The sequence below is a fragment of the Zosterops lateralis genome (genome assembly GCF_965231275.1).
Source record: "Zosterops lateralis genome assembly, chromosome: 6".
Classification (NCBI taxonomy): Eukaryota; Metazoa; Chordata; class Aves; order Passeriformes; family Zosteropidae; genus Zosterops; species Zosterops lateralis.
Genome location: NC_139761.1, coordinates 15,178,438 through 15,205,177, shown reverse-complemented (window position 1 = coordinate 15,205,177; position 26,740 = coordinate 15,178,438). Strand labels below are relative to the sequence as shown.

General features: G+C 42.5%; 1 protein-coding gene across 4 annotated transcripts in view; it reads right to left on the bottom strand.

Moving 5' to 3' along the window:
• Positions 1–86: 86 nt before the first annotated feature.
• The window catches only part of ASB2 (ankyrin repeat and SOCS box containing 2), a 47,874-nt gene continuing 21,220 nt past the window's right edge, over positions 87–26,740 (bottom strand). For all 4 annotated transcript variants that reach the window (XM_083862779.1, XM_083862777.1, XM_083862776.1 and 1 more), the window contains 9 exons: positions 25,607–25,871; positions 23,902–24,006; positions 19,332–19,498; positions 18,522–18,677; positions 16,316–16,561; positions 13,902–14,073; positions 8,598–9,159; positions 4,764–4,917; positions 87–4,022 (listed from right to left, as the gene is read on the bottom strand). In XM_083862779.1, coding sequence (XP_083718905.1) covers positions 3,886–4,022; positions 4,764–4,917; positions 8,598–9,159; positions 13,902–14,073; positions 16,316–16,561; positions 18,522–18,677; positions 19,332–19,498; positions 23,902–24,006; positions 25,607–25,851 — 1,944 coding nt within the window. In that variant the 5' untranslated portion in view covers positions 25,852–25,871 and the 3' untranslated portion in view covers positions 87–3,885. The remainder of the gene's footprint in view (positions 4,023–4,763; positions 4,918–8,597; positions 9,160–13,901; positions 14,074–16,315; positions 16,562–18,521; positions 18,678–19,331; positions 19,499–23,901; positions 24,007–25,606; positions 25,872–26,740) is intronic.

Sequence of the window (26,740 nt, the reverse complement as noted above, 5' to 3'; positions counted from 1 at the left end):
CTGTATAAATTTTACTTCTGAAGAAATCCAGAGAAAAAAAAGAGTTAAAACCAAGTTTCTATCTTTTGAATACAAAATTCCTAGTTTTATTTTTTCTTCTTTTAAACTTTTTTATTTGCATGCATATTGCTGCACATTTTCTATGTAGTAGAATAGTGTGTTTTAAGGTTATGATGAAAGATTGAAACAGACCATTCTAAATGACCTCTGACTCAAATATTTATGCTCCTACACTCAGATTTAAACTAATGTTACTTTTTCAAAATCCTTTGTGACATGGAAGTTCTCCCCCACCCCAGCCCAAGGCAGGCAGTGGCCCTTGCTGGGGCTTTGAACTGGAGCAGCAGTGAAGTAAAACACAAATGAACAGAAGACAATTGTTAAGTATATTCAAAATCCCTGAATGGGGATGTGTGAGACTTTCTCAAAGGTTTGCAAGTAATAGCAACTCTGCCTCCTCTCTAGCAATGCTTATTGTTCTCTCATCCCTGAGGTTAACAACAGAATTATTAATTGTTCAAGTTTGGATAGATTCAGAATTTTCCTGGATATTTTTGTGTTTGGCTGGTTGGTGCTGATGTTACTATTCAAGACAGCTGATAGGCCTTAAGAATCTACTTGTTTATTCACACTTTGTTTGAAAGATGGAAACAAAACATTTGAGAGCTGCTATTTACTAGAACAGTGCAGATTTAAATTTTTTAAAACACAATAGCTTTTATAAATAATGGGAAGAGGGAGGTAAATGAAAAAACTTTCATACAAAATGAAATAAAAAAATCAAAAAAGTGCTCAAGAACATCAAGCGAATTGCACATGTTGCAGTAGAAAAAAAAAAGTACAGTAACCTGGTAATGAAATATTCCTAGAACATTTCACATAAAGTCATTGTCTCTGGAGGAGTCTAACTGTCACACTCAGTGAAACAAGCTGCTTTACCTTGCACTAGAATTACTGATCTGCTTACAAAGCCTGGCTTGCCTGGGTTTTGGATTATTTTTCGTTTTCACAGTAACTTGTAGATAGATACATTAAATGCACATTGAATTTGTGCAGATTCAGTATTGTGCACAAAATAGTATGTCAGTGACTGGAGTGGGGAGGTAGTGGGCTCCATTTCAGTGCAAATAAATGTAAACTGAGTGTTTGAAGGTTTGCTTTAAAGATCAAGCAGAAAGGACTTAATAACACCGTGATTACCAGATTCTCCCTCTTACTTAGACTCTTCTCACCTCAGTTTCTGTGCACAGCATGCACTTATCCTTCCCACAGTTGTGTTATGTTCCCATCAGACCAGTGCTCTCTAGCTCAGTGACTTCTGCTCAGGACAGATTGTTGCCAGCAACCAGGACATGGGCCTCCCAATAGAAATGAAGGCCTCTTGGTTGAAAGAAGAGATGTGCTTCCCTATTTATCCCATTCAAACCCAGTTTCAGCTTCTCCAAGGACATAAAAAGAAATTGCTACTTGCTAGACTTTTGTGGACACTAAAATGTTGGCTCAGAGGAAATTCCCAGTTTGGGATACTTATGAAATCCCACTTCTGGAGTTATACATGTACTTGGTGATTGTGAACCCTTCTACCTGCCCAGACACAGACCTTTGTTGTTCAGCCGCCTTTGTTGTTCAGAAAGTGAGAGATGCATGAACCACAGTGATTTCTCCAGGTACTGCTTACCAGTACAGGGCCTTCACTGGCAGAACTGATACAGTGATTTCTTATTCCCCATCCTTTTCTCTCCACCCAGTATTTTTCTAGCCTGAATCAATTCCCCGTTCACACTGCAGGAGACAAGCGAATAGATCCTAAACTGGTAGTAAAGGCAGTTACTGGACAAAACTTCACCAGTGGAGGAATCTCACCTAAATTTCCAAAGCTTTACAAGAAGATCAATGTTCAGCATGAATTGAAACTCTGTTGGTTTTTCAATTTTTGCATTTATAAAGGGGACAGCAATGGACAGAGTAAGCAATCCTGTAACCAATCCTTTTTCTGCTCACATTCTGTCCCACAAATGATGAACACATTTCACACAACGTCATCACAGTCTCTGTGCCCAGACAGATTGTATTATTTGTATTTGTGCAACACACTTTAGTTCTGTGTTAAGGTGTAAAACTCCACACAAATAAAACTTGGTGTAATGTATTTTCCCTACTTAGATTTCTATCGTATTCCGTGGATGCTGTGCAGACCAACAAAAAAACCCAGATCTGTAAGGTCTCTGGTAGGGCTCCAAGCAGACCATGATGCACAGATCCTGTGTCACCTAAGGTAAGGAGTGTGCTTCTAGCATAAGATATTCAAAGATATAGTTCCAAATTTGGTTTCTTTCATTCTTTCTTAGGTGCCTAGTGAGGAATAAAGCACTCATCAAAGCAGTTCAGCAAGTCACACCTGTGAAGTGATCTGTAGTCACTGCCAATAACTGCTCATGGTCTCCTTGGCCTCCCCAGCTGTGAGGGAATGTGACTTGTTAAAAACTTCAATAAAAGAATTTCACGGACAATTATAGTGGTTCAGCAGATAGATGGTGACTTGTTAAGCTGCCATAAATCAGTTGTGGATCTAAGCTGTAAATAGGTGACCTAATTTTCAAAGAAGATGAGATAATAACTTTCATCATTGTAAAAGGAACCTAATAGATACTTCAAAGTTCCAAATCAGAAAATTCAGGGATGAATTCTGAGAAATTTTTTCTGCCTCAGTAATATCTGATACTGAATATGATTCCCCTGGTTTAAGTGGAACAACACCTGGTGCAAGCAACTTGGCATTGTTTAGGCACCTGAATAAGGATTTGGAAACCTAATTCTGGGTATTCATTTCCATAAATTTTGCAGTTTGAATTCAATACTTTTGAAATAATTTCTCTTACTTTCAGTCATGGTATTGTTACAGCCACAGAGGTCCAAGGAGGTCGAAGAGGCTGAGTTTTGTAGAGATAAGATCTTCTGAGGGAGGAAGAGAATAAGTTGGTTCAGCAGTCTTGCCTCTCTCCTTCACATCACTCTCTGTTCCTGCTCCTCTAGGGCCTTGTTCTGTTCTGACACCAGCTTCATGAAAGCATTAACCTACTGTTTACAGTGCAGCTACTTCTAATTTACACCAAAAAGAAAAATACTTAGGGTTGCTTTGAAATCCCCAGTCTAGGAAATTCTGTCAAGCAAAATTTCACTTACTTCCTATTGCAAATATAATGCAGAATGAACTGTATTCACTATGTGCAAATATAATTCTTCCATCCTCCTTAAATAAACTGACTTTTAAAGGATTCAGCATTTCTGGATTTTAGTCTATTAAAGAGTTCTGAGATTTGAAGGTTCAGAAATCAAGTACTCAATAAGAAAGGTACAAAAAATGAAATAAAAGTGTTAGCAAGGTGGTGTCAAAATATCAGAGAATTAGCAACCAACACACTTAGCAGAAATTCAAACAATAGCATAGAAACTATAATATAAATCTCAGTCGGTGAAGGTAATGTGATTGTTTTCCCAAATATGTTGATTCTTGACAAGTTCTGAGTTGTGACCACAGCAAAGATGCTACACTCCACCACAGCTTCAGGACACTTTTGAGTTCCTCACTGATACTTGCTTCAGCGCTACTCATTTGCCAGTGTTGGCTTTCATTTCTTCTTTGCAGACTAAGATCTGAGGTGAACGGTATGTGTTTTCTCTTGAAAAACCTTAGAGCAGTCTCCTATGTTAGCTGTCTCCTCCATTTGCTTCTCACTCATGCTTCCAAAGCACATTTCTCTTAGATTAGTCACAGCAGGGTGCTTGACCAAGCCAGCAGCAATTCCTCCCAGGTGTGCACCTGTGCCACGGTGGTGACACCGGGTACCTTGCCGGGAGGCTGCTGCATGTCCCGTGTGCTGGAGGTCACTGTGAGTAGTCGTGCTGTAAATAGCGGATCAGTCTGTCTGGCAGAGGCAGGGTGTCAAGGAGCTTAATGCGGTTCCTTCCGACCAGGCTCCGGACCTTGATGCGGCAAAGGTGGGAAAGAGGTCGTGGAGGTTCTGAAAGACAAGCAGGTCAGAAACATGAGCAGAACAGGTTTTAACTTGAGGGACTTGGGCTCAGCTTGGGCAGGACAGTGTCAAGAGGGAAATGGGAGAAGGAAGAATGAAAAAAGTTTTTTTTTCTGTAATGAAGGGATAATGTGTCTGGGATTGGTGGCAGATCATCTATTCTGAGGCATGACAGGGGGAAGGATGTGGGGCTGAAGGATGGGGTGCTGTACTCATCTCTGCCATAGAAATGAGCTTTTTAGGAGGAGTTAAACAAGCCTCTTCAAAGTGTTCAGCCTTCCCACTGAAAATAAATGCAATAGGTACCAAAATCTAGCTTGGTGTCAGAAAACTGATTGTGATAATATCTGTGAAAGACTTTTTCCTGAGGGAAAGGATATTAGGAGAGTGGAATATTAATAAAGGCTTTAAAGGCCACTGGTGCCTTCTAGGCTACTGCGGAGATAGCTGTGCTGCCCACCCATCCTGATCTGACTGAATCCCAGCTACATCCAAATGGACATTTCTGCACTGCTATGCTCATTCCCGGTGGGTCAGATTGATGGCTGGTGTGCATTTCACACCACAGGGCCAGTGATACCCTAGAAATTTCTGACCCTCATGCCTGGTCAGTCACAGCAGGGAAATCCTGTCAAGATTATAGGATGAATGCTAGGAGGAGATGGTGACTGAGGTTTTGAATCCAAGAGTGGGACTATTTGTGCCAGATTATTTTCTTGGAGACCATACCTGCTTTTTCTTTAATGACAGCCCAGTCCTCATAGCTGTCAATATGCTCCTTGAGCCGGGAACAGAGCTGCACATTACCCACATAATCCAGAAGAACATCGATGATTGGCCCAGCCCAGCGACTTATCTCTGGAGTAGACACCATTTCACAGAACTTCAAGGAAAAACAGATTGGCTACCATCAGTGGGACACAAATGCACTTGTGGAAACAGCAATTGCAACAGCCCTGACAGCTTTGGTGGTGCCCCCCTTCTACCAGCTGTGAAGGCAATCACCAGTTCCCCTTCAGAAAACTTCAACTAGAGCCTGTTCTTTTCCAGCTGAGGGTAGAACCCCCTCTTTACAATCACAGGATTACACAAATCCCTGGCAAAGTCCTAGCTCTGGATCTTGAAATAATGCTGAGTTGTTTACAAGTCCTAAGATCCGACTTCCACAGAAGTGCAAGGGGAGAGGAACTTTGCCCCAAGCTAGTCAGGGGCATGCTGAAAAGTCCGTGCAGTCTAGGACCCTGTGACTAGCATGCTGGGTCCTTTCACTTCTTGAGTGGGGCTCTGTGGGGCAAAAAGGAATCCTAGGGAAAGAGGGAGATTCAAAAGAGTGCAGCACCTCCTGCTTCTTGTGAAACTGCTAGTATCTGCAGTTTTGGTGGACCAAAGATCTTACTAGAAACAAGTCTGGAGAAATCTCTGCCCAGATGAATCCCAGGCCATTGTACTCATGTGAGAACTATCCTGAGCCTAATAATAGAGGGGTGCCTTCCTTACTCAGTCCTGGACCATGCTAATTTTCTATTGTCTCCAGTGTAAGTTGCAGAGTACCCAAATCCATTGCATGGAGGGCTTCTTATGGAGATACTGAATAACAGCCTTAAGGACTTGTAAGCCGTCTCACTTAAAAAAAAAAAAAATCTGCCCACTTTAATTTAAATATGTATATTATACCAGTCAGTTTCATCTGTCTGTCTTAGGGTTCTGCACATGATGAAGATATCTGTGGACATAATCTGCATGCAAGCAGTCAGGAAGTTTAACATGAATGAAATCATGCTGTGTGGATAAGAAGTCAGGCACATGGCTGAACCCCACTGAGTGATGGTGGCTGAAGCACCATCCATCAATGTAATCGTTCAGACTGTCTGCAAACACCTTCTAAGCCCACACCAAACAGGAAAGAAAATGCACCAGCTTAAAGCTCTCTCAGTTTAAATTCCTGCAACTAGATCAAATTTGATTATTTGTGCATGAGTCCTAACTCAAAATCATTAAACTGTTGTGCCGATACTCTTCTTCAGAAGTAAAATTATATTATTTCACCTAGCAAAGTAGAGCTGCAGAAAAAAAAGATTATTTTGTTCAAGGTGAGAGCATTCACAGAAATGTTTACTACTCTCCTGACTCTTATTTTTTACTGAACATCACCATGTAGTGTTTTCCAGGACAGCTAGAGACAGTGATGTCAGAAGAATCGTGGTGGACAACCCACAGTTTCCCACCTGGGCTGCTTATAGAAAATGCAGTTTTGTTTATCTGGCTGTCACTCTCCAGTGTGTGTCACTGGCATGCAGTTACCTGTGGGAGGCAGACTGGGCACCTGCACTACCATCACCTAGTAACTGCTTTATTAGAGTGAAATAAAGACATGTGTAGGGCCATAAAACACTGGATCTTACTTGCTCTCTTCTTGTCTCCACCAGAGACCTTGCCTGCCTTTTTCTCTTTTCCCTGTTCACAAGCTCAGCTTACAAAAACTTCTGGAATAAACACGTTTCAAAACACATTGCAGGAAAATAAGTATAGCAAAATAAAGAAAAATAATGCAAAACTGCAACACTGGGCAGTGGGATTGACTCAGGGACAGTGGCTCTGAGCCGGTGCTCTCGGCAGAAGCCCGAATGCCCTCTCGTGGCAGTACAGTCCTTGCTGTCCGTCCCACCTTCCCGGGACCAACAGCAGTTCCAGAAACGTGGAGGGAGTCAGCGACCATTTTTCAGTGTTCACTTTCTCCAGGACACATTAATTTAGTAACATCAGTAATGATTTATATTTGCGCATTTTCCAAATCCAGTTACAGTAGTTCATAGTCTTTATAAAGACTAATAATTCAGATTTATTATCCTTATGTAATCTTACACAAGAAAATAGAAAAAGGACATCCTTTGGGTGGAGAATGCTGTAGTTTCATAAGATCCTCTGTATTTCAGAATATAAACTGTGTCATAACTACATATCATGAAGTTACTACACAAGCCTCACTTTGATTAGCCAAAATCCTAGCAGTAAAAGCAAATTTAAAACAGTATTACAGGGAAGGGATTATTTTTTTTTTTTTCTGTGTGCATCTCTCCTCACTGCTTTCTCTCTGGGCACAGATAAAATTTTATACAGTTTTTGCTATCGCTGCCTCATGTGATGTGACATTTAGATGTGACTCTTTGTGAGTGACCTAATATTTTCTTAGGCAGTAGTTTCAAGTGAGATCCAGAAGGAACTGCTTTTGATTGGTTGGGATACCATAGAGGGCTACAGACAAACCCTCTCTGCTTGTCTTGGAATCCCATCTCCCTGTTCACTCAATGTGCTACCATATCACAGATCAAGAACTAGAGAGGATATATTTTATAATTTTTCCTTTGAGAAAAAATATAGTATCCTGGAGGCATCTTGTTGTTGACAAAGACTCTCGAGGGTAAAGCCCTGTTTAGGACAAGAGATTATTGTGATGGATCTTAAAATTCTCTCTATAAGATTTTCTTTTTGGTTGTTTTTTTTCACCCCCAATATGTTACTGGAGAGTAAAGTCTTTTGGAAGACAGGACTGATAAAAAGGTCGAGATTTCCTAGGATCTTTTAATGTTTTCCTTTATTCTTTCCACCACCAAAGAACATATATTGGTAACCATGCCTTTGAGATTCTTCTGAATCCCTCAAAGATGCACTTAAACTAGATAGAAGCTGATTGATTTTTTCCTCGATTCTTTGCAAAATAGAAAAACTGCCATATTGAGATTTCATTTTTGTGTAAATGTTGAAAGACAGCAAATTTTGAGTGGAGCATTAGGTTTTGAGATACATTTTGAGATATAGAAATCAGAAAAAAATAAAGCAAAAAAATAGAGCAAAGTCCTTTAAGGGATTGAGAGTCCCATTCCAGCCCAATGAAAGTTGAGCCGAGCTGCATTTTAGAAAGGACTGCAAAGATACATGTATAAAATGTAGATATCTAAAGCATATAAGTGGCTTTGAGAATATGAAATCATGGACCTAAATCTCCTAATCTCTTGTGAAAACATCAAATATAACTCAGTCAAATAGCTAATGTAATAATTTATGCTCTTTCTCCATGACTGCTTATCCAGTAGACTCAGAAATTGCAGTTGTTCACATTCACCAGTAGTTTACCCTCACAGAGTGAAGCACTAAACTGTTTTCATGTAGCCAGTAGCTAACGTTCTGTATCAGCCAAAACAAATCCTACAGGGCAAGTGAAAAAAGAAAGCTTCTACCACCCATATGCTATCATCCATATGTTTGTCAGGAAAATATGCCTCACTCCTGGCACCTCAGGTCCAGAGGAAAAGAGCATTGTAGACTGTTGGTAAGACTGTCAACATGGCTACAATTCACTGTAAATTCAACCTATGCCCACAGTGGCTGTTGCCTACCTTCCTGCAGTCATTGGACACAAACTTGGAATGTTTTTTCTGTAAACAAATAAGGATAGTGGTATTTTCTCTCACAAAGCAGTTGGAATAAAAAATACACTAAAGTTGTCAAAACCCACTAGTAGCAGACGTCTTCAGAAGTCCTGTAGGTAGACTAGGCAGTGCTTACCTGTACTACAGTTGGCTCCCTGGTCACCTGAGGATCATTAAGTCTTTCCCGCCTGTAATTTAACGCAGGGTGTGGGCCATTTCCGTACTGACACTCAAAACAGGAACCTGCGTCACAGCCCAGATCCAGGAGATACTTCAGCACAGAAAGGTACTTCATTGAAAACATGATGGTTGCTGGAAATGTGGTGGGATGACTTGATATGTAGGCATCAATGTTTGCCCCATGGTCAAGAAGCAGTTTCATGGTCTTCAGGCAGCCATGGCGGATGGAGATGAGTAATGGGTTAATGAGGTCAACATTGGGGTTGGCTCCAGCTTGCAGCAGCAGCTCTGTGGCATAGATATTGTTATTAAAAACAGCAAAATAGAGTGGGGTGGTGCGTCTGTCCTCATAGAGGCAGGACCTCTCATCAGAGAGGGCAGCGTTGACCTCGTAGCCAGCATCTATCAGCTCTTCCAAGATGTCATCGTTGTTGCGCTCGGCCGCCAGGTGCAGGGGGCTGATGCCACTCCGCTTGACACGGGTGCGGCTGGTCACGGGGATCAGCATGGACACAATCCTGCCAGGAGGAAGACTCAGTGAGCGGCAGTGAGCTCTATGGGTTCCACAACCCTGCAGCAAATCAGAGCTTTATGATTGTACCCGTAAGGCAGAGCCTGCTAACTCAGGCACAGGAGCCACTTATAGAAACCAGAGTGCAAACCTCAAACCTGTCAGCAACTCCCTGTGCACCTACCTTGGCAAAAATGAGGGTTGTGTGACCTTCCCCCTTCATGGAGGAACACATTTTTTTGATATTTCTGATGAGTTTCTGTGATATAATGGCAACTACAGGGGCAGTTACAAGGAAGAGATGACATGCTGGCATTCACCCACCTGTTGTAACTTCTCTAAGGTTCCACAACCCAAACTGCAGATGACCAGCCAGGAACTACCAGATATTCTGCACCTTCATCATCATGCTGTGGGTAGGACTGGACAAAATGGTGCACAACCTCCAACCTGAGGTGTCAGCAAAGAGAACGTATCTCCCCTTCACAGGGTTTGCTTTACTGCTTAGCAGAGAAGGGTGCCAACACAAAGATGGCAGGTCTTGTGGGTCACAGCCACAGTAATAGGCTTGACACCAGACAGGAGGTGAAATCTCATGTCTATAGGACTGAGCTAGGATAAACTACACATTTGGTTCCCAGGCCTTCCCTATTAGATTCTGCAATTCAGTTATTACCCTGCATTGATCCCTTTCCTGCAGGCCTTCACTGTGCAGCTTTTGGCTATGGCAAATTCATGGGGCTATCAATGTCCATCCCAGATCACAGGGAGCCAAAAAGACAATTAGTAAAAGGGAGAAAGAGAAGTAAAAATATTTTTCAGGCTGGTTTCCATGTTTCAGCTGAGGGAGAAAAAATGTGCAGCCAAGTCCTAAACCCCAGTACTGGGGGATTGCTGTTGGGAAGCATGATGTGGCCTTAAACACAACAACATAAATCAAGCTACTCTAATATGTAATATGAATTTCAAATATATGATGAACAGGAGCCCTGCAGTCCATGATCATTTTTATGTCTGCACAGGTGTCAGTGAAGCTGCATGACCAACCCTATGGGCTAAATCTTCATTTCCTTCTCATAAAGTTGGGTGATATAGTCAAGGCTCTAGGTTGATTCTGTAGATATAGACAAGTCACCTCAAGCTACTTTCAGAAGCAGTCTAGGGATCATCCAGTCTGAGTCTGCCTGCTGTGTCAGGAGTTACCCACACTCCCTTTGTAATATCTGTGTAGAGGGGGATATCTTGAATAGGAACTTGTGTGTGCTGGGAAGCCAAGCACACCTTCCCTGCCTCTTTTTCTCCCATGCACACTACTCTACCTAGCAGGCAACAGCTTTGGTGACACACAAACATGCAAAGCTCAGTTTCCTACCATGTAGTGTTTGAAATGCTGCTTATTTTCAGCTTGACTGAAATGGTAGTCCCAACACTGGGCCCTCAAACATATATTTACGTAATGAACTAAGCCAGTAAAACCTTTGTCTGTGATGGTCTTGTGATCCTGTAAATGTCTGAGCCTCCAACACTCCCAGGAGTTGAAATAAGAGTTGAAGATGCATACCATTTTACAGGATTATGTTCCTATTTACACGATGGACTGTTGATGTCTCCAAGTTACTTCTACATCTCATTTTTAAACAAAAAGGCTTTTTAAATTATGTAAATATCTTGGGAAAATGAGCACTTTTTTTTTTTTTTTTTTTTTTTTTTTTTTTTTTTTTTTTTTTTCCTCCAAGCATTCACACTAATTTTCCAGCACTGTGACACTTGCCAGGGAGCAGGAGGTTTGGGTGCTGGTGAGCTGGCAACTTCCCACCCTCAGCAAATGTTCTGAAGAGCCTAATAACAAAAAGGGCACAGAGTACTGTGAGGACACTACGCCAAGTACCAGCATTACTCATCCCATGATCAAATGTTTTGAAGATTTAAGGGTCTGTTTTGTTCTTTCCCTCCAGCATATGTGCTTCAGCCAGCTCTTCACATCTGAGTTAAAGAGGCACTGCATCATTTCTGTCTACAAGGGGAACCTGAACCCCGTTGCACAGGTGCCATGCTGAGGCTCTGCATCCAAAGGCTGCAGTGTCCTAGAGCTCAGTACAGTCCCTGTACCCCACATTTATGTTGGTATGACAAGCAGGAAGCATCAAATTTTTGTCAGTTTAATTGTGTCTCTTTCTCACCCTCAAAAGTGGGTCAGTTCAATAATATGGTGCCTCTGGGGCATTTCCTAGAGGGAGAATGCAACTCAAGTGAAGGCAGCTGAAGCCAGACAAGTCAGACCACATCCCGTGTCTGTCACAGGGATGAGCTTCATGTACAGTTTTTAAATAGTGCCAAGATTTCCCTAATCCCTGACACCTGATTCTGTGTTTTCTACTTGTTAGGGGTTATATGGAGGAGGAGGCAGAGCATCCCTTATGTGAGCATGACAAGAGTTTACTGACTTGTATTTACTTAATAAATCTGCCCACTCTTCATGCCTTCTTCCCCTCTCAACATCTCGGTTCTAAGGGGGAAAGAGTTAAATGACTGCTTGTGATTATACTACAGCTTATATGATGACCCTTATGAATTTCAGGTCAGTATTGACAAGGTGTCATTTAAAATAAACAAACACCAAGCAACAAGAGTTGACAGTTGAGCCCTGGGACCACATTCTTGGCTTTTTGATGGTAGGGAGCCTTCGTGCTCTGGCAAAAAGTTGAAGTGTGGAATTCCTGCAGAATTACATACTAAATCTGCAGGAATACTGAGGTCACCATGAAGGGTGTTATTTTACTGAATACCAGAGGAGTTAAGAATGATAAGCCAAATGGGCTAAAGTTTTGTCATTTAGATAAATATTTATAAGAGAATGTATTTTTCTTTTGTCTTTCTTTTCTACTTAGTTTGCAGCAGTTGTGGACGGAATTTGTGCTGTCATTTACAAGTGAAGGAATGCAGAGTTTGAACTAAATTCTGGTCTCATTTGTACTGCTGGTTGTTGGGAATAATAGATATGATCCCTGAATCAGGCCTTTGGTTTCATAACCCAGGGGTGAACTCAGGTTGTGGAGTTTCCATGTATATTTCTTTTCAGGTCAGAGTATGAGACTACTGGCAGGGGTGGGGGAAGATTCAGAGATCTGGCCCATACTCTATATACAACTTGGATTCAGATCAACTTACTGTACTTTCAGATAAACTTCTTAGAAAGTGAACAACTGAAGCTGTGTTCTGTCTCTCACACAAGAAAATTACTTTATAACTCAAGCCCTGGAAAAAAACTTGAATCATACTTATGTTAGTGCAGGGTATTCATATACCTGATGTAAGTGTATAAACCTGTTACATAAGTTGACCCTGAGCTACCCTCTAGAATACACAACTTGCACAAGGAACCAGGCCTACTCCTACTACAGAAAATTAATATCCTCAGGTTTATCAAAGTGATTTGAGAAGCTTAATTGGCATTCCCAAGCAACTCTAAAGGCTTGAATGAAAAACATTATGGGAAGGTGTAGTGATGTTAAATATTGTGAAATATATAGGAATCCACTTGAGCAGCTCTCTGCAAAGATAGCTGTCCTGCCCAGAAACACCCACTGCAGTTGGACAGACATTCTCATTTGTCTGTTGTAGAAATATTTTGGTAGAAACTGTGATAGTCAGAAGAGTCCTCTACACTCACCAAAGGGGTCTGTTACTGCAATGAAAAATTACCTGTGGGTCACTCTCTTCCAGCAGTGAGGCATTAAAAGCAGTAACTAAAACTTGCTCTAGGATCAGAAGTAAATGCTGTGGAGTTCAGGCTCAGAAGCACACTGTAATGTCCCAGGTTACTACTTACATGACAGTGCAACATCCCATCCCCAGACAGCTTCTTCTAAATTGATATTCTTTATTACAGACTATAGTTTGTCACTTTCCTAGAAAAGTCTCTGTTTCGGAGGACTGGTAATTCTACCTGATTTCTGCTTATTTTTTCTACTAGTTACTTTTCTCCCTGTTTAAAAAATATGCTCAGCTCTATCTCAAACACACTTAATTTCAGAAAGAAAGCAGTGGGTCTTTTTAAGAATTTGTCTGTTACAATTAAGAGTTATTTAATTACCCACTAATAATATATATTTTCCGGACCATGAGAAATTCTTGTCCTTCTTTTTAGAAGCCTTTACAATATCCTGAAAGGTTTCTGAAAGGAAGGATTTCAGAACTGGACACCATATTCTAGCAACAATCTCACTAATGCCCTAGAGATCCACTTAAGCACTTCCTGCTGTCAGGAACTGAAATATTGTTTAAAAAACTGAACACACCAGAGACAAATCCAGCATCTTCTGCTTGTGCAGAAGAATCACAATGAGCCCATGTAGGAAAATGATTGCAAACCATGCTGCAAAAGCTATTAAGGGCTAACACTCCCCACCAATATCTTTTCTATTATATTTCAGGAAAAAAATTTGAGGACTACAGTTTAATTCACTTCCAAGATACATGATGTTATTTAGAAGTAATAGGTGATGTCTAGGTAAAATTAAAGGAATCTTTTACCCCACATTCCTGCTCACCTCATCCCATCCCAGCCTCCAAACACAATCTCCAGTTTATAGTTTCTAGCCTGAGCTCTGGAAGCAGAAAGCCCATTTCTCAGCTGGTATCTGCCTTGCTCCCATTGCTCAGAATTAGTTCTGGGACACTACATTTTCCTTTTTAAGGTCTTTGGATTCTTGTCTAAAAGATGAAACCATGAAACAAACTAAAACTTACTCGCAAATCCCTTTTTTGGCTGCTATGTGAAGAGGTAACAGGCCATCCTTATTGGCTTTGTTAGCATCTGCTCCTTGGGACAAAAGAAACTCCACAATAGGCACATGTCCATTTTTACAGGCTTCATAAAGAGCAGAGGCATTATCACTGGCTTGTGTGTTTATATCAGCACCTAGGAAGGAAGAAAACTTCTTAGCACCAAAAGTTAAAATGATATAGGAGGAACATACTTTCAATTAACACTTATATTTCCATGACACTGGAGCTAAGAAATGTGCTGAATGGGGATGTGAACATGGTCATATCAGAAGTGGCACAGTCATATCAGTTATACACCTTTATATCATAGATTTACATTGGTTTATAATATGATGGGAATTTTATGAGGAACAGTTTATCATGGGTGGCAACTGTTAGGTGCCAATCATGAGTCCAGGCTCCATCAGCTGTAGCTCAAAGGTAAAAAAATTTAAATGGACTGTTCTTTATATGGCATGGCCTTTCTTTCAAACACAGTAATTCCATTAATATTTATGTGTTTACACTATATATATATACTATTCCTGAGCAGGAGTTTGGACTAGATTATCTTAATAGGTGCTCCTCAAAATTCTATGGATATCTATTTATGCTATATATTTATTTATATGTATCATTTATACCCCGCATAGTCATACTGTAAGTATTATACACATTTATAGTATTTATACTACTTTTTAATTTTAGTATGTATCCAGGCTAAAATAGTACTCTATAAAATAACATTTGCATGGTGCTGTTCAACAATTCTAAACAGGTTTTATTTGGGATTGCCTTAATCAATGAATATTGCATCTCAAAACTCAGCACCTGAGGCCATATCTCCACTTTGTGAGGGTTGTAGTTGGGCTAAAATAGTAAGTTTTACTACAAAAAAGAGAAATATTATCATTGAACTAATATATTATTTGGGAATTTTTGTCTTGAGCTCTAATATGTCCTTTGCTTAAAAAATAACATGCAAGTATAAAACAAGACAATACTTTTTTGCCATAAACAATATAGAATCTAGCTTTTCCTGTTGTAGATATTTAAGTCTCTTAAGCCTGGGTTTTGGCTGTCATATACTGTACCACGATGCTCTCAGGGAGGCTGCTCTATGTGTATCCTAAATGGAAATGACAGTTCACTGGAGTTTTGCTTCTAAACTCCAATAAAGAAACCAATCAGTCTTCTGTTTGACCATGGAAGCTCCCTGCCAATGAGAACATTTCCCTGGGCTCTCACCCTAAGCTGAAACATCTGTGTTGTGTTTGGCCCTTTGAAGATGTTGTAGCTGGAAACATCAGGAGAATTACAGTGACAAAACATAACACAGGACTATGTTCCTAATGAGAAAAAACCCCTTTGTATGATGAAACCTGCTTATCATAAACAATGAATGATATCATTCCTGGGATGCTCAGAAGAGCTTTTCATGCCTTGAAACAATTGGACAGTTCTGTTGGATTTTTTTCTTGTGCATTTTTCTTAAAATTGAAATTTAGGGAAATCTTAATATCTATCTAATTTGAAACACAAATGACTTTCTGGCTTAGTTTCTTAAGTCATAGGCAGCATGATGGACTAACTGGTCATACAAAACTCTCTTGACGAGATTAGCTGGGCAGCAGAACACATTTTTGTTTCCCAACTCTCATATCTTTCTTAAGCATACTAGTTTTTTCAAAAGATTTTCTTATCTTCATCACTGGTAAGCTCTTGTTTTGCAAGTGCAGGACCCATGTCTTACCTTCGTTGGAGATATTAGTCCACTGTGAAAATAAAATATGCCTCAGAACAGTAGTGAAGAGTATTTTGCTTATTGTAAAGCTGTTTTACATGAGTGGAGCAATAAAAGATAGGTTTAATGTAAATTAGATTCAGATTCACCCTGTTTATGTATTTGAACATTTACACATAGGGAGAGTGAGTTGTCTCCTATTTGATATGACCTCTACAGTAGTACTTTATCTTCAGAGGATGCATTATGAGGACAGCTAACCTTGCCCATCACTGCACATGGTCTTGAGCAGATAGGATTGGCTGAAGTTCAACTATTGCCATCTATCACCACCTACAGCTGTCTTTTATGACTGACTGGATTTTAGGATACGTGTGCAGCATTGTGGATTTAGAAAGCTGCTAGGAAATGCAGTCAGACAGCGCCGTGTTACTACCCAAGGCAGGTAACCATGAATGAATGCTGAAGAAGCACGTGTCTACACCATGTATTTCATGCTCTGTGAAAAACTCTACCCAGTTCCACCATCAGGAGCAACAGGGTTTTAGTGCCTCTGCAGGCTGGGCCGCAAGAGACAGAAAAACTGAGCCAGGGACAATTACTGGGAAATTATTAAGAATTAAATGAATAAGTGTATGTAAAGCCTACTTACCACATCTTGCAAGGTATCTCAAAGCTTCCAACTGCCCACTCTCAGCTGCCACAAATAAAGAAGTGATTCCGTAGGCATTTGCTGACTCAATCTTGGCACCCCCTTTCACAAGGATATCCATGATCTCCAGGTCATTTCGGGAGACAGCCTCATGGAGAGCAGTCCAGCCTCGATTGCAGCGATGGTTGGTATCTGCATTGTACTGCACCAGGAGCCTTGCAGCCTCTGCATTCTTGCGCTCACAAGCTGTTTTGGAAAAAAAGGAAGAGACTAGGACAGGCTTTTGAAAATATTCTGGGTGTTGTGTATTTGTTTCATGTAGCCCAAGGCAATATAATACAAGTAGGTCATAGTAGGACCAAAGATCCATTTGAGTCTGTATGAGAACAAAGGCTGCTGCCAAGTGACACTGTGTGAGGCTCAGAAAGGATGTGGCAGTGAAGCCAGTCTTCAGGTGGACCTGGCTAAGTGTCCTGTGCAGGGGTTGTTCCAAATCTGGTACTTGGGGGAATCTGGCCCAGCACATTTGTACCAACAGGAAACCACAGGGACACAGTGAGGTGATAAGGTGCAGGAAGTAATTTATGAAGAACAAATATGTTACAGAAATCATGTGACCCGAACACTTTCTTTCCAAATTCTGTGCAAACTGACTCTTCATCTTGCTGCCATGGACTGCAAATAAAGCTCCATGTAGACAAGGAAATAAAAAAAGCTCAAACCAACAGCTGTGCGAGTCAGTAGCACTTTCTCAATTTATAGTTCAATTTATAGTTTAGGACCATCTAAAGATAGTTTCTTAATAATTAAAAGCATTTTGTTGATTTTTATTCTAGCAATTTGTCCCATAGGTTTTTGAATCCCAAATCATGAGGCTTCCCATGCACCTTAATGGCAGGACTCCAACCTAAAGGTACGTAGGATGAGTAACTACACTGAAAAGCTCCCATTGGCATCTGTTGTACAATGTACAGAGGAGAAGCACATTTCACAGCAATTAGTTTTTTTTTTGAAACAATAGTGTCTTTTCTCACAGAGGTCCCACCTTTTAGTTTTGATTCTTCCCCTGCAATATCTCCATGGTGTTCTCCCCCATAAGAAGGTGTCACTCATATACTGAAAGCAAGTATGTAATTAGACATTTCTGTAATTATCTACCCATAGCTCTGCAGAGTTTAATTTGCTTACATATGAGGAATGACTATTTTGTTATGACAGGTTTTTTAGCTCTTTTGTTATTGTTGTTGTTGGAGGATGGTGTAGAAGATACTCCTTCAAGGCTAGCCCATTCTTACTAACAGTTCTCTGGCTAAAGGGTGTTTTCATATCATTGTTTATCATTTGTTTGTGATTATTATTACTATGAGCACTACTACTACTGCAACAACTACTACTACCACTACTACTACTACTGCTACTACTGCTACTGTGTGTTTAATGCACAGCTGAGCAGCTTTTCCCTAGTCAACTAAAAGCCAAAATTTTAAAACAAAAGCATTTTAAATGCAGCTCTAATTCTAGGCACCCAAAGTTGGAGGCAAGATTGTTGCTTTAACCTGTAATATGTGTTTTTAATGTTTTAGAGTGCTAAAACTTGTCGTGGCAGGAGCAAAGGAGGTTGGATTTGAAGGTGTGAGAAGTCTACTCTGAATGTTTGTGATATCATGGATATATTACTAGTCTACTAAAAGAAGAAAGTATTCTTTCCAACCAGCAGCCAAGTGATATGTCTGTGTTAAATACTTTATCTGCCTCATTGAATTGTTTATAATTGTATAACTCTCCCATGGCACACAGCCTGGCCTGACCCACACAATATATGAATCACTGGCATGTCTACAGTTACTGTACTTGCACATCTAACAGCTACTTAGGTCCTACTGTTTAGCAAAGCATATGTAGTCCTTCACTGCCCAGCTTTCTGTAAATTTGGGACATCGTGCAGACAGCCCATGCTTAGGGCCCCTCATCCTCAGCATCCCATCACAGCCTGCACCCTGCAGGACAGCTGCTATTCCTGTCTCTGTTGAGGATGAGATAAGAGGCCATGGTATGGCAGGTCAGGCATGGAAGATAAAGGACTACCACAAGGAATCAGAAAACAAGAGCTAATCACTGACTTTCAGCACCTCATCACAAGTGATGCTGCAGCTCTGCCCCGGTGGTGCCAGAAGAGCTCGGCAGCCCGGTAAAAGCAGCTGCTCACCTTTGTAGAGTGGCGTTTCTCTGGCCTTGTTGGAGATGTCGGGCTCAGCCCCAGCCTGCAGCAGGGTGTGCAGGCAGTCCAGGTTGCCGCGGCTGGTGGCCAGGTACAGAGCTGTCTCCTCATTGAGGGTGCGCTGGTCGATGGTGCCTGGGTACGCTGCGAAGGAATGGAGAGCCCAAAGTCATTGTGGCATGTAGTGCACAAGTATCTGCAGCACCACCATCCTCCTAAATTCTTGAGGGTTTAAGTTTTTGTTGTTTATTCATTTCCATAGGCAATGTAAATTAGGAATATACTACAACATTACTATAACTCAGGCTGAGTATCGAAACCTGCCTCCAGTTTAGATTAAAATGTTCAGCTTTGGCCACTAGTGATGCAGGAAGTTGTTGATCAACTGTTCTTCATCCGCAGTTTGAAAAACAAACTACAGTAATTAACTTCAAGCACCAGCAAAGAGATGCTGGGTTGGATGTCCCGCCAGGGAAAAGTGGGGTTATTCCTGTCAGCTTGCAGCAGCCAAGCAGCTCATAACAGGAGAGAGCTCAGCTTCAGGGCCTGAACATAAGAAATCCAGGGCTTGGCAGAATCTATCCTGTATCACTATCTCCCAAATAGCCTAGCTTTTAGAGGCTTCAGTCTGGAAAACTACTTTCCAAGAGAAGGTGAAATTAGTATACAAGCAGGGAGGTTGGAAAGAAACTTCATACATAGCCCCAGGCTAGGATTGAAATACTGCTAATTTGGTCTTTTAGTTTATTCATGTTCTTCTTTTCCCTTTTGTAATGAGTTAGTTTTAACTTCACTGACCTTTTTGCAACAGGCTCAGGCAGCCCACTTGGCCATAGTATGCAGCTTCATGGAGGGGTATCCAGCCATCCTTATTAGGTACAGAAAGGTTTTTTCCTGATTTCATCATGTTGCATACTGCTTTTTCATCTCCATCCCTGATTGCTGCCACTACAGGGTCAGTTTCTCTTTAAAACAAGATTAATACTTGGTTATTGCTCCCTTCATTACTGAGAAGCTTTCTGCAGCAATATCACTGTTTTATTTGCCAAAAATAGTGAAGCCCTGCAGCCTATGTAGCACATATTTATACAGTGAGACACCATAGGGCCTGTAAAGGTAAAATTTGTCATCTCTGATTTTGTCATGGTCAGCAGATCAGAAAAATCACTGTCTGGAGACATTGATCACTCTCCTCAGAATGTAAGAAAACTAGGTAGGTGTAACTAATGTCTGACACACTTACTTATATTTTAGATATTGGGAATTGTGGAAGATTGGCTCTGACATTGCTCTATACACTGCAGAGTGTCCATGACTGATAATTGCATCACCTTGCTGTCTCATGTGGCATGGTGCTTCCATATGAGATCTTTTAAATAAGGTCAACTTTGAAGAGAATTATCCCTGTTCATCCTTCAGGAAATTTTTAGATTTGATTTGCAGGTGGCTATAACAGAAATTATCAATAAATCTTACTGTTGTATTTTTAAGATATTATTTCCTCACACAATCCTGCTTTCAGAATTTAGCCAGTCGACTTATGAGGAAGGGAGAGCTCTAGTTAGGGCATGTAAACACTGGGGTGTTGGTCTTGGCTCTCCTTTCTTCATCCAGGGAGGATTGAAAAAAATCCACCTACCCAAATCCCTCTGCCAAGCATGCATTCTGCACACACCAGGCAGCAACCCATTTCTCTGAGCTCTCTGAGTGTTTGCAGAGTGGGGCCGACCTGGGCACACCAATCCTACTGAAGAGCAACAGTGACAGCCCCTGTGAGTCTCCTCACACAGTGGGAGTCCCAACACCACCTGACAGCCACTTTTACCCAGGTCAGCAGCACCTGAGCAGGACCTGCCACCTCCTTCCTCCCCTTCTGAGGCTGCTGCTAGCGTGGCAGAGGTAGGGAGCTGGGGAGCTTGCACCCTGCAGCCAAGGCAGGCAGGACCCTTGCCCGTGGTGGACAGCAGCTCTGTGCATGTTGGTGGGCTGTGCCTTCCAGTGTTGGCATCTGCTTGGGCTCCAGCTGAGCTGTGGTGGGACAAGGCAGCCACAGCTTTGTTACTGTGTTTTGTTACACTAAATTACTAAGATTCAGCACAGCCAACACCACAAAGGAGGAAGCACTTTGCCAGTTCTAGTGGGGACTTGCAAAAAATGAATGTAGGCTATAGTTTCAGAGGCAGAAAACGAGAAGTTGCAGAAAGCACTAGAGCATTTGTGGTTTGAACTGGCTCTACAGAGAAAATCTTGTGGTCCTGAAGATAGAGAGACGCGGGAGAGAGGTGCGTGTCTCAGATTATGAGCATTGCCAGGGCAGGAATACAGCATGTGGTGGAGGTCATGTAGGCTAGTGGTGATGGGAACAACCAGAAACTCCAGTTATGACAAGAAGAAAGTCTAAAATACCACAACAGAATGAGATCAGAGACAGAAAAATATGGGCAGGTCAGCACAGGAGTCCTCACAAAACAGTATACTGGAGTAACCTCTGCACTTTGTGGGAGTTGCAGGAGCAGCACTGAACTCCGTTGCCTTGTAGGGGCTGGACAGACCAACAGTCTGAAACTCAAACAGGCCTCACAAAATTCAGTTTGCCCAAAGGCACACAATCTATGCCATAAGCACTGATATTAGCATTGAAAGAAGTCACCAAGCTGGTTTTCTGAGGATAAATTCAGGGCCAGGAGTGGAACAGGTGATTTCAACACTTGTGCCAGAGAATGGGAAAAGGCACCATTTCCCAGGTAAAATAGTACTTGGTGCCACTTGCTCCTTCTCTATAGCTGGAAGCAGTGATTTCAAGACAGTAGGGTCACAAAAATAGCAACACTGGAATGAGGAGAGATAGGGGACACAAGGCCAGGCATTTTTCCTGAGAAGATAACAGCTAGAACAGGCAGCTGCTGTCCTGGCCACAGCCCTCCCAGGAGGAATCGACTGACCTTCTGATAACTGTTGGCCGGATGTCCCAGGGACACTGCTGTATCTCCATACTGCTTACAGTACCCTGGGGACTAAACCTAAGATTCCTAATTGTGTACATAGAATAGATTTTTATACAGGTGTTTCAAATTGAGCATTTTGTTGAAGTCTGCTGACAGCAACTATTGGCATTTTTGGCTGGGAGAGGACGCGGAGGTGGGGGATCTTCATCTTTCAACACCTCTGGCACAGGGCTGCTGAAACCATCTGTTGTTCTGTGCAAAAGCTCATGTTACACATGTAGGGCTGTGACCTCAGGATTTGGGCACATTATATAATTACTGGTGCTTAATGAATTACTGCATGCCAGGTGGGCCATGACAGGAGTCTGCACATGAGCCTGATCGCAGCAAATGCAAGGTAAATCACATTATCTGAGACCTCAGGGAAAGCAGGAGGGTACCTTGGATCTGTGCTGGGGTTAAAAATGTGTGAAGAATCAGTTACTATTCTTCTTAAGCCCTCAGATGTTGAATGAAGCAAACTTCTGTTGGGTTCCTTGACCTTAAATGATTCCTGAGTAAGATGAGGGGGTTTGCTGGGCCAAGCTGCAGATGCTTTAGCCAAGAAAATTCCAGATCAGAACAGAAGGTTTAATGAATCTCCATGTGAAATCCTTGTTTTCTGCCTGACTTATAGTTGGCTGTTATAAAAACCCACCACATTCTGCTGCCTGGATTTCATACAGGATTTTCATACATCTGGATTTTCAGATATAGAAAATACAAGTATTAAAACTATGGAGGAAGTCTGAAGATATGATGAAATCTTGACCTTATAGGCAACTCAATAGAATTACTGCATTTCAGACTGGTAAGCAAGATAATAAATACCCCTTGCAGATGAGATGTATAGTGCAGTCCTGAGTGCTCAAGAAGAGATTCAGTGGAGCATGGAAATGTTCAAGAAGCTCCTTCTTTCCCTGACAGCCTGAAGAGATGCAGGCAGGATGATGGAACACCACTTCCCCAGGTGAAGCCAAATAACTCTGCCTAGCTCTGAGACTAGGGCTATAAAAATGGTAGTCGTGCCATCATGCTCTCCTAGGACTTCCCAGCTATATTTTTGCTCTATCTGGCAGCAGAGGAGAGCTAGTTTATCAGCCTTTTTGTATATTGAACTCTATGCAGCTACCTGGTGGAGAAGAACAGCCTGCCTTCAAGTCCTCTACTGCATCAAAGAGGCATGCAAGGAGTGCAAGAGAACCTAGTGAGAGGATGTGATTTCAGTGTGGCCAAGGGGAGCTGGCAGGTGACAGGGGTAAGGCAGGAAAAGATTTTCACCATGTCAGGGAGTGCAATGCCAGGGGAGGGCCAGGAACAGAGTCTGAATCAGCCAGGATGCAGGGAGAGGTGGGGGAGACTGTAGAGCTGGGTGAGAGGTTAAAGGAAGAAGAGTGGTGGAAGGGTAGTCACTGTGCCTGTGCATCCAGGGAGGTGCTTGTAAGATGGATTAAACAAAATTTGAACTGGGTAGATAGAAAAGGTGGGGAGATTCTTTTCTGCAGGACACAGGGAAGTGCTGGCTGTAACGCTTTACTCTTGTCATTTGATAGCTAAGGGCAGGTGCATGTATCTATTCTGCACTACAGAGAGCTATAATAAACCCATCATGGTCCACACATTTCCACTACATACAGGCACTGGGACCGAGCTTGGGCCACTGTCTGCTTCTCTCATCCATGACTGTGTTCAGCTAAGCTTATTTGCAGCCTCTGCCAACAGCAAAACATGGCCAGGAGGATCAATCAATCAAGACAGTTTCCTCCTTGGACAAGTAAGCCCTCCTCAGTGTGACTGGACAGTACAGGTATGGCTGGGAACAGGCATAACATCTTGGGAGCATTTATAAAATACTTATTTGAAGGACTGGATTTTCTCACCTTGTTTATATACTGTGATACATGTTCCCCCTACTTTTCCCCACTGCTGAACCCTGAACTTAATACCAATGCAGTTACTATCAGCACCTGCCTGCCTGATCTACCCTGTTGAGAAGTGAGCCAGCCTATATAAATTAACCACAGTGCAGTCACCCCTGCCCTGTTGTCCTTGTCACCTCAGAGCTTCTGACTGACCCAGAGTGCCCAGGACATGAGCACTGTGGGGATGGAGAGAGATGAAGAGGAGAAGAGAATAAGGGATATTTGAGGTGGGTCACTTGCAAGAGCATGGACATGGCCTGGGGCAGCAGAGAGGTTGGAAGGAAGAACAGGAGTGCAGCGAGGGTGAGGTGCAGGTGTCAGTGAGACCTCCTCCAGGTGAACACCACATTTCCCCCCACTAGGCACCATCACCACCCAGAAGAAGTGTCTCAGGGAGAGAGTGGGCAGCAAGGCTTGTTTTGACGGCAGGGGAAAGCAGGAGAGGGAGAGGGAGACACTTACACGGCCTGGGATGTGCTGGACAGGCTGCTGTCGTACCTTCGCCTGAGCCCCCAGGCTGCCCCCGAGCTGGATGGCTGAGCACGGCCTGTCTGCTGGGCCGCCAGTCTGGAGTGGCGATGACATGAATGGAATAAGGAGAAATACTCCGAATAGGAGAAACAGGTCATGCTGAGGCAGGAACAGAGACACACATCCACAGAGACGGAGCGAGCGAGCCTGCCGGTCAGGGCTTTGAATAAAAGCAGATGGCCACGGCTTGCTCTGCACTGGATTCAGCTGCTCACTCGGCTCGAGTTTATTTTTGGCCCTCTGAGGAAGCGTCAGGGGATTCAAATGACCATATAAGACAACAGTGTGGTTAACCCTACCACCACCACCACACAGGAAGCAGGCACAAAGCGAGGTGAGGTGACGTTCATCACCTTCAAGGGGCCATGCAAACAGGTCAGAGGTGGGGGCAGAGGAGAACCCAGAGCCACTGGATGTCAGCTCCATTTCCATCTCTGCTCTCCTAGGTGGCAGAAGAATTCAGCAATACTACAGATTTGGTGCTACAAGCTCCAAAGGTTTTCCCTCTGGTGAGAGGAAACCTGCTGGGCCGAGGCAGGAGAGGTTAATGCACACAACTGCTAATGCTGCTTTTTCCCAAAATAGCAGGTGTTTGAAGGACCTTCAGCAAGGATAGGACCAAGTGGCCAGGGAAGCCCTTATTCTCCCCTGCATCAGGTCTCTACAGGAGAGCTGACTGTATAGGTCCACAGAATAAGCACAGCCTTTGTTGGGGGCAGGTGGCTGCACAGCATCCTGATTCCACAGCTATGCACATCTTGCTGCTCATCTAATTGTCCCCAGTTTCCCAGCCTTGGAAACCAAACAACCACAGGTGGTAATGAGCAAGGCATCAGAGCATGGTGGAGTTATGAAAAAGGAGCAGAGGAGGAGGAGAACTTCAGTAACTCTCAGTTGATTAAAAAAGGGAAAACTAAAGTAACTTAAAAGATTAAAAGGTTATTTTTCCTTGCTTTGGAGGTGGCTGTGGAATCTATTCCCATCCCCCTTGAGAAATCTGACTTTTATAAAATGAAAGGGGAACTATATCTGGGTTTGAAACTGTTGGCAGGTCTCTGTGACCGCAGCTCAGAGTTGCAGGAGGGGGATGCTGCCATGATTTGGTGTACAGAGTTGCTCTTGCTTAAGAGTGGTGTGGTTGAAGTCAGACTGATCTGAAATAACTAAATCCTTTAAAAACTGAAGTATTTAACAAGTAGTCAGGTCTCCCTGTTTTACATACCTGGTTTTTTTGCCTCTCTTATGTTTTCCCATAACAAATGCTTTGCTCCCTCTCTGGCAAAACTCAAGCTTGGCATACAGAAGGGGAAAGGTGCAGCTGGCCTTGGGAGGGCTTCTGTTGTTCAGGAAAGCTTGTGACTGTGCCCCTTTTTTTTGTTTGTTTTATTTGTTGCTTAAAGCAGACAACACCAAGCAAATCCTCCTCTCGCTGCAAGCACGTAAATTGGTGACCTCATTGGGTTTATAGCAGACTCTGGCTTTGACACTAATGACAGACTCGCAGAGGAGCCGCCTGGCAGAGCTAATTAGAGACCGTGTGCACTGACAGGGAGCTGTTCTCCCCTCTGACAGGGAGCTGTTTACTCCTCCTGGGCAGGGCTCTCTGGGGGAACAGCTCGGGCTGTCACTGGCTTACCTTTGCCAGGGGTAGATGCGGTAGGGAGGGTTGTGTGGGCTGGCACGGCTTGGGGTGGCTGCCTCACCAGCACGGGCCACCAGTGACTTCTGGGGGCTCTGGGCTCCTGGCTGACCTGCTGAGTCCTCTTCCAAGCTCTGCTGGATGGCCATCTTTATAAGCTCATCTTCACTCAGGCTACTGTACAGACTGTACTCCTCGCAGCCTATTGTTTGTCTTTGAGTATTTGCTGCCGTCGTAGCCATTTTTATAATTCTTTGATTTCCTGCAAAAGGAAATTGTCGTCATCAAAATCTGGAAAATGAAAAAACCTCAACTATCTTGTACTGCCATTCAGTCTGCCTCTTAATTAGGCTGACCAGAAACATCTTCAGAAATCTTTACCAGGGAGAGAACATTATCAGCTAAAATCTGCATGTAAACTTAATGAACTGACTCCTTTCAGTTACAAAGAAATAACTGGTTTAGCTGGTGTTTAAAAAAGAGGGAGTTGTTACAAGCAAAGCAAGTTTTTATCCGCTTGTTCTGGTTACCACATCTCAAGAGAAAAATAGGTAAAGGAAATCCCCTTAAGATTAAAGAGACAAAATTTTGAATTTTATTTAGGAGAAGACCAATGGATATTTCTTTTTATTAATTTTATTTCTTGCTGCAATTGCAGGAAATTAAAGGAAGAAGTTTGTCTCTTTGCTGGTTTTCTGTGAGGAGAGTTTCTCCACCATTAAATGCAAAGAAGCTTTGTAATTTTTTCCACCTTATCTGAAGATCTCTCAAGCAACATGCAAAACTATGCTTTGATGTGACTTTGTTTCACTCAGCAAGGAGAGCAACACCACAGTGGTCTGTTTCACTTCTGATTTTTTGCGTTTTCACAGAACAAAGTTCAAGGTCATGAGTGAGATGGAAATGAGAGAAGGGGGAACATTGGGTGCACTCAGCAATTACAGAATGACTGTGAACCACCACTGCAGGGCTCTAAAAGGCAAAGACAATTTAAAATACTGCAGAATTTCCAGTAGTGATAGGGAAGTACTGATACTGTGAATGGAAAATGCTCTAGTAGGATCTCATTTGGATGCCAGAGAGCACTCTGGCCATCAGTGTTCAAGATCTAAGGGTTTATTTTATGGGAGG